General features: G+C 42.7%; 1 protein-coding gene across 1 annotated transcript in view; it reads left to right on the top strand.

Moving 5' to 3' along the window:
* The first annotated feature begins 1,209 nt into the window (after positions 1-1,209).
* PAH (phenylalanine hydroxylase) overlaps positions 1,210-8,218 on the top strand; it is a 55,858-nt gene continuing 48,849 nt past the window's right edge. The window contains exons 1-2 of the mRNA XM_006019506.1: positions 1,210-1,394; positions 6,575-6,682. Of these exons, the coding sequence (XP_006019568.1) occupies positions 1,353-1,394; positions 6,575-6,682 (150 nt within the window). The 5' untranslated portion in view covers positions 1,210-1,352. The remainder of the gene's footprint in view (positions 1,395-6,574; positions 6,683-8,218) is intronic.

Raw genomic sequence — 8,218 nt, forward strand, 5'->3', positions numbered from 1 at the left:
GGGGGCTTTTCAGCACTCCTGCCCCCTTTGATCTGCGTGGGGATTGTCACCCTTTGGGCTTGGAGGATCGTCTCCTTAAGGAACGACCACTCTTCCTGGACTCCCAACTCCCCTCCCCTCCCCTCTCCTCCGGAACCTCAGTGCCTCCCTGACTAGTCTCCTTACCTCATTGAAATCCGCCCTCATGAAGTCTAGGGCTGTGCCTTGCTGCAGGCCTTTGACACCCTACGCTGGATGGTGAATTTAGAGCTAGCATGTATCAAACTTTTAAGCAGAAGTAATTGGTGGTAATTTATCTCTAGCATGCATCCAACCCAACCATTTCTAGTGGATAAAGGGGTAGTGAAGCAATTCCTTCATTCCAAAGGACTTCTCTTCATTAGATAAATAGGTTGATGTTTTCTACTTCAGTGTGGCTTGTGTTGGTGTACAGCTCAACATTTACCCCTGTTTCCATATAAGGTAGGTCAACCTGCTGTTTCTTATTCCTTCTTATGCTGTGCTTCAAATCTAGAGCATCTCTTCACCCTTCCCATCATACTTCTTTTCTAACTTTGTTCTGTGCAGTTCATTGCAGTCCCCAATACTGACCATCTTTAGAGGCACTCAAAGTTCTCTTTTTTGGTTCCTTTTGCAGTCTTTTCTTTATGCTTAAAGTGATACATACCTCATTTGATTCTTCTGATTGTTCTGCTGCTGCCCCATTATCACTCTGGTCCTTTCAGCTGTCATAGTTCTCTTCTTCTATCTCTTCTGTCCTTGAGGCTTTTCTTTATGTCCAGGGCACTGTGGACTCTCTGGATTACCTCCCTGGACTGACTTACTTATTAAAATAGATCCAAGTGTAAACCCTGTCTGTTGTTATATACTGTACAATTACCACTCAAATAACCAAGGATATGGAATGGAAACTGCTTAATTTTGCTTCATACAACTACAGTGGGAAGAGCATGCAATGTTATTCTAAAAGAAAAGATCTTAATTCAGACCATACCACCCACAATAGTCACAGAGGGAGACCAGATGCTAAAGGAGTATTAGCTAAATGACACTTCTGGAGAGATTTGAACTCCACTGCTCCTACTGTATTCATGTAACTGTTCATACCCCTTGTGCCAGAAGTGGGCGGGGGGTGGGACAGGGGTGTGTATGGAAAACGCCCCCCCATCTGTCCACTCTCAGCTGGGAAGGAGGAGGGAACAAGAAAGGAGTGAGAAAGGGATGGACCTGCCTTGCCTTCTGTACTTTAAATGCCTTTGCACAGTACAGCTCTGTCAGACCTGGTAAGGTCAGAAGGCTTTTACTCCTGAAAGAAGAGGGCATTTCAGCCTGAGTGTTACTGGCTTTTCAACATGGAGGCAGAACACTGCAAAATGAATGGAGACCCCTTCCTGGTAAGTAGTGTGGCATTGGCAGGTGTTCTTAGCCCAGCAGGTGAAAATATACCACTCTCGGAGGTAGAAGGATAACTCCTTCTCCCACCTACTTTGTGCCCCTGTCATTGTACATCTTTTGATGAGACACTAGGTATTATCCACCTATGTGTTGTAATGAAACAAGGTTGCTGTTTTAGCAGGTGCAGTGTGTACTCTGCACAGTCTTCTTTTTGGCAATGGATTTGCTGTTTATTGTAAATTGTATTTACAGATGTGCCAGAATAACAAAAAAAAATCTGGCTAACAATAAAACAGAGGAGAGATGTTAGAGCAAAATCATAAAATCTTACCAAATGTATTTGTATATATACAGCATATAGAAGAAGAAAAGAGTAGATCAGGAACAAATTAGGGAGGATTCCATATGTATGTTAGAAAAAGAATGTATTTATTGTGATAAAGAGGGTTAAGGCTGTACATGCCTTTTTAAAATTCCAATTTTAACATTCCAACATTGAAAGCATAGCTTCAGAATGCTTCACAGTAAACTGTGAACATTATATTTACTGTATAAGAAAGTGACAGAAGTATTCTATGATCAATGCTGCAGATGAAATATTAGAACCAAATTCCTTATTCATTTGCCCCAGTGCAACATAACTAAAGTCAGGGCAGAATTGCTTAAAAAAAAAATAAAAAGTTGCATACATTTTCAAAAATCAACCAAGAGAAGATTGTGGCAACATTTTCAAGAACACCTGGGGATCAGGTTTTTACAGGCATTTAGTTACCTAATTCCAATTGAAATCATAATTCCAATTGAAATCCGTAGTACATTAAAACGTTTGTTTCTCAGTGACTTAGAAAATCAAATTCCACTTTCAAAAGTTAAAGAGACATAGGCCCCCAAAATGTCTAAGTCACTTTTACTCAGTCCTAAATCATGTAAGTGCTTTTCAAAAAGTTATCCTATCTCATCCTGTGGAATTATAGGATGCTGTAGAGGGCTTGATCTCATTAGCCAATGAGACATACATGTCAGTTGTGAGAGAGTGAACTGTTACTTGTGTTAATAAAAGGAAAACTGTACCAAATTTGCTGTGCCTAGTGCAAAAAATTTTAAAAATAGGAAACAGCATAAATAAGTGCATACAAAAACTGTGGTCGTACTTATTTCTCAAAGCTTTATGACTGGTGTGCGCGCTTCGGTGTATTTCTTACTCATAGCACCCAGCCTCAGAAAAGGGATAAGAATCTTAAGCACTTCACACATCTGTTCTACAATGAAAAAAAAAAGCTTTTCATCTCCCCATTTTGCAGATGATTAAGGCAAAAACTTCTCTTAATTCATGAATAGTTTTCCTGAGTTTAGCTGGTCTGCTTATAATTATAAAGTGAAGCATGTGACAGAATGCTTCCAGGATTAGTGTCACAGTCTATTGTAATAGATCTGATTATGTGAACTACAAATTTACCTTTTCAGAAGAGCAGAAAAGTCTCTTTAATGGAAAAGTTGTCCAAAAAAATTTTGATTCAATAAGTTAAAGTCAGGAACGAAACAGAATGTATCAGGCTTTGGGTTAGAATTTCTAGGGGCAGAGTTTAAAATAACATGGTCTAAAAAGTACCTTGTAGCTGCTTTGCAGGATTTGTGCCTCTGACTGCGTACTGTGTAGGTGTTGAACTCTCACTTTTCTCTTTGCCATATATGTTCATGTAAACCTGGGATGGGGGCCAGTGCGGTGCTCTAATGTGGGACATTTGCTTAAAACAGGGATGTTCAACCCCTGGCCTGTGGGCCAGATCCAGCCCCTGGTGCTTTGTCATTCAGCCCCTGGGGCTTCCCATGCATCTGTGGGGAGTCTTGCAGGCCAGGGCCCTGCTTGTTGGATCTAGAGCACAGGGCGATGCAGGACCTTACACCAGTACAGGGCTGGGAGAGGGCAATGCAGGCCCCTGAGCACCGAACTCCAGGCATGGGGCGTTGCAGAAGGCATCATGGGACTCCAGGGTGCCAATTCCAGAGCTCAGAGCCCGACAGAGACAATGTCACAGTCCCAGAGTTCTAATCCTGGCACATGGGGCTAGATGGAAGTGATGCAGAGTCCCATGGCCCTAATCCCAGCATGCAGGACTGGGCAGAAGCAGTACAGTCTGGATTTGGCCTGTGGACCAGCTACACACCACCCAGTTGGCCCACAGGACCAAAATGATGAGCACCACTGACTTAACAGATCACTTTAATGGCAAAGTTGACTGAGTTTGAAACTGTTTAAAACAAAGTTTATTAAAATCAAATGCTGACTATACTTGCCGGACATTCATGTAATAACTCTGTTTTCAATTTTTTTTTTGTGTAATAAATTCCTATTTATTTTGCAAGGGACCTTGCGTGCAGAACATCAAAGTCATCTGGTGCTACCATTTCAGAAAGACCATGCTTTTTATTGACTAATTTAAACCTCATTGACTTGGGCAGACTCTAGATATTTGTTTTGCCTTTTTGAACCGAACAGTTTCATCATTTAGTTACATGATTGCTTCATGAGTGAATGTCTTTCATTAGCTGGGCACCATATCACAGTTTATTGCCCTCTCCCTCAGCCTTAGTAACTTAGGCAGGAATGGATCAATAGTTGGATACATCACCTCAGAGAACAGATAAATGTTGCAGGACGTGGTGCTGACAGCTTGACAGGTGCCAGTATTCATTTTAACTCTGCATAAAACCAGTACTCCAATATACTGCCAACAGTTATGGAGGTGCTGCTGAGGTTGTAGCTTTCATGTGAAATGTAAAGCACATGTCCTGACCATTTGTATTTATTGCAGGGCTAATGACAGTGCCTATAAGAGTAAGATTACTAATCCTTGTAGCCAAATCTTAATTAGACTAATGTTCGTCAGTTGTAATTACATCCAAATTCTTCCAGCAGTTTGTTTTGGCAGTGGTATTCTTTTCTTGCCACCCTAAACTTTTAAGTAGTCCTGCCATATGCTATTAAACATTTGCTGTTTTAAACCCTAATGACCACTGTCTATCCATTACCTGTTGCCTAAGAGTGTTGTGATATGTTTGTGGTTACTAATGGCAAGGTGATTTGAAAACCTTAGTCAAAAGGTGCTATAATATTATCATACTGCCTAGGGGTCCTAGTTATGACTAAGGATATCACTGTGCTAGGTGCAGAGCAAATATTGAACACAGAAGGAAAAAATAACCAGCCTCTGTTCAATAGTTTTTACTGTCTATACCAGCCCCATTAAGGCCCACAGGGAGTAGAGCTAGGCAGAGATCCACCTCTCACAATTACAGTTCTCATGCTAACAGCATGAGAAAAGATTGTTTGGCAAAATAACAACAGGGTTTTTTTAAAAGATCGTTGTTCTGTGTGTAACTGGGAAATACAGTCCTGCAAAGAACCATCTTTTCTATTTGGGTGCAAGTAGGAAGCTGGTTGTTCCTTTTGCTGCAGAATTAGTCTTTCGTATATCCTGGCACTATTATGTATATAAGAATTTAACCAGGAGTTTGGTGTGAGAAATAAAGCTACAAGGTGACCCAGAAAATACAATCTTGAATAACATTACAAAGAGAAATGGAAAGGATAAATCAGCAATCTAGGTGCTAGCCAGGGGCTTATGGCACTGGGGTTCAGTTCCCTGTTTTGCCACAGACTTCCTGTGTAACCCTGGAGTTCATATTCAGGTGTGTAACTGAGCTACCAATTCTGTGTAGTTTACTGGTCTGTGGTGTGCTTGAATGGGAGAGGCTTTTTTTTGTCAGTGGCATCAGGAGGAAGGCTGTGTAGACATGCCCCTTGGGTCAGATGAATTTCAAGGTGTTTTCAGATAGAAGCCCTATTGGAGCTTCAGAAGTTCTTAAGGCATCTAGCTTCTGCTGAAATCAGTAGGTGATACACGTGTAGGTGATATACGTGCTTTGAAAAATCCAGCTAGGTGCTCTTTGGTATCTTTAGGCACATTTGAAAATCTGGCCCTTAGTTTCTTACGCTTCAGTTCCTCACCTGTAAAATGGGGATAACAGATATTTCCTTCCTCATAGGTGTGTTATGAGAGTAAATACATTAAATTATTGAGAGGTACTCATATACTATGGTAATGGGAACCAGTAAGTACCATAAAAGCTAGACGTCCTAACATGTCTTTCTTAATAATTGAAGGAAGCAGAACTTGATAAAATAGGAGTTATTAAGAAATGCTAATGCAGTGGTGTAACAAGCAGAGTTGATGCCCAGAGCAAACCCTATGGCCAAGCTGCGGGGGGTGAGTGCGCACTTCTGAGAGTGGGGTTGGGATGCGAGCGAGAGCCAGGGAGGGCAGGAGTCTTACCCATTCCAGGATCTCCTACACAGTCCTCGTTAAGCTGCTGTTGCCACCATGTGGGCTTGGCCCACCCTACCCATTGCTCTTAGAGCAGCAGCGGCAGCCACTTGGGACTGTTCCCAGCATGGGTATGCTGTCAGGGCATGGATTTCATGGGGATGGGAGTGATTTTGGGCACTCATCTTAACTTTATGCCCGAGGCAGATATCCCTCTTGCCCGCCCCTAGTTATGATACTGTATAAATGAAAGCATATCTTGTCACCTTGTTTTTATTCACAGGAAATTCTTTACAGTTGCAACAACATTCTTTTAACTTTTTTACCCGTTGCAATTCAGCAGAATTAAGTAAGGTCATAATATTGGCTCTCTGGATAAGACCACCTTGATTTGTAGCTGTGCTGAATCTTAAGGGGCTTATTGAATGAAACAAAAACCTAAAATAATATCTTTTCACAGCAGATGAAAAGGTGCTCATATTAAGAGTTCATATTCTCAGGTGCACGAAAGCTAATAAGTAATTTATGAGCTTAATAATTTAATTGTATCTGAGGGATAAGGCAGGACAGAAATGCTATGCAGTCTTCTTACTGCTCTTCTTTCCCAGCTCCAACCCCGGTACTAGTCTGATGTACCAGTTCATCATCCCAGCAGGCCCACAGAAAGAAACCATTGCAGTAAGGCCAGAGTATATTTCGGCTCTGGCTTGATACACCTTCTGTCCTGAAGAGGGTTCCTCAGATGTCTGTTCAGAGCAGCTTTAGATTCCCTTTGTGTTGATGGAGGAATTACTGCAGAGCAGCACTGAGCCTTATATTTCCAGTCTATTTCCCTCTATTCTTTTATTTTTCAGGAGTCTATGTACATTGAAGAACACACAAATGAAAGTAGCTTCATCTCTTTGATTTTCTCTCTGAAAGAAGAAGTTGGGGCACTGGCTAAAGTTCTGCGCATATTTGAGGTAAATATTTTACTACTTCCCATGTGTTCTTCAAAAAGTCAGTATCTCTAATGCTTCCTCCTATTTTCACATGATTCTACCTTTCATAGGGGCAGGGGCAAGGTAGGGAGGGGAAAAGTAGGGTCTGAAACTAAGTGTAAGGGAAAGAAAAATGCAGCCATAATGTGGGTTGCTATCTGGCTCCCCTGCAAGGGACTGTCCAATGTTTATTAGTGCCCCCCCCACTAAAATTGCTCTCTAGTGGGTGTGGAAAACCAGGACTTTGTGATCACTCCACAAGCTTCTTTTCTGAGATCAAATTTTGCCATGTTTAGTTTTGGATCAGAGATGAGCATTTTAATGTGAAATGAACTCCACCACCATTTTTAATTAAATGGGTCAAAAGTGAGAATAATGTGTTTTCTCCATTTTATGGAGATAATTCAATTTTCCTTTTTTACCACAAAAGCAATTGCATTTGTTTTGAGTGTAGAATGATGTCTCTGTATGTGTATGTATATTTTGATATATGAATGTATATCACAAATGCAGCAGAAAGACAGTAGGAAGATAAGAGATGGATGGAGTTAGTGTTCTAAGATGCTGGAACTGGCAAATGGTGACCATGATGGTTATTTTTCACTGTCTTGTATTCTGTGTAGTCATTGACATCTAGACAAAGTGACTGAAAGGTATGTTTAAAACTATCAAATCTGAATGGGGCCCATGCAAGCACGTGCATTTGCAGGAGCTCACATAGAAAAGGTGCAAATTTGAGCCGGGGCTTTTTGCCTCCACATATGCTCGGACATGCACTTCGTAGCGGAGCAAATTGTGCTACTTGGGGCAAAATAACTCTGCTTGGCTCCTCCCAGATCTGCAGCCAGGAGGAGCTAGAGCCTGGGGCCAGCACCTGTCCTGGCTCCAGCAGTACAAAAAGCTGCCCTAGCAAGTAGCTTCAGGGCTATGAGCTCTCAGGAGCTTCTGGGGCCCAGCCACTTAGTACTTGGGGACACTACCCCTTGTGCTAGCTGGACTGCTGAAGCAGCCCTGAGAGTTCCCTGCACCCTCTACCCACTGCAGCAGTCTGGCAGTGGGGGCTGCTGCCCATCTATGACCTGCTGCACGCCTGCCAGATGCTGGATGAGGCATCTGCCCCTCTGGGCCAGCTGCCAGTGGGCTGTGGTTGCAAGGTTGGCCTATGTGTGGCCCTCCTGCCACATGTGCCCCTGCCCAGCCATCTGGGCAGCTATCACCTGGAAGATGTTCTGGGTGTGGTGGCCTGCTTTGAACTGTCAAAGCATGTCCTCCTGCCAGTTGGGCAGCCACAGCCAGATGGGTCCAAGGTGCCAGCTCTGAGCAAGCAGGGTTCTGCCACTGGCCTCCCTAGCAGGAATTCTGGTGTTCCCTATTGGAAAACTGAAAAATCCCTGATTAAAAAAAATCCCAAAGTCACTCTGTAAAATACCCCCAAATCCATGTTCTTCCCCCACACAGGGGCTACTTCCTCTGCAGGGCCCACACACCCCACCTCTGCTTGCTCCCCCAGCCCCCTGG

The sequence above is a fragment of the Alligator sinensis genome, unplaced genomic scaffold, assembly GCF_000455745.1.
Source record: "Alligator sinensis unplaced genomic scaffold, ASM45574v1 scaffold74_2, whole genome shotgun sequence".
Lineage (NCBI taxonomy): Eukaryota > Metazoa > Chordata > Crocodylia > Alligatoridae > Alligator > Alligator sinensis.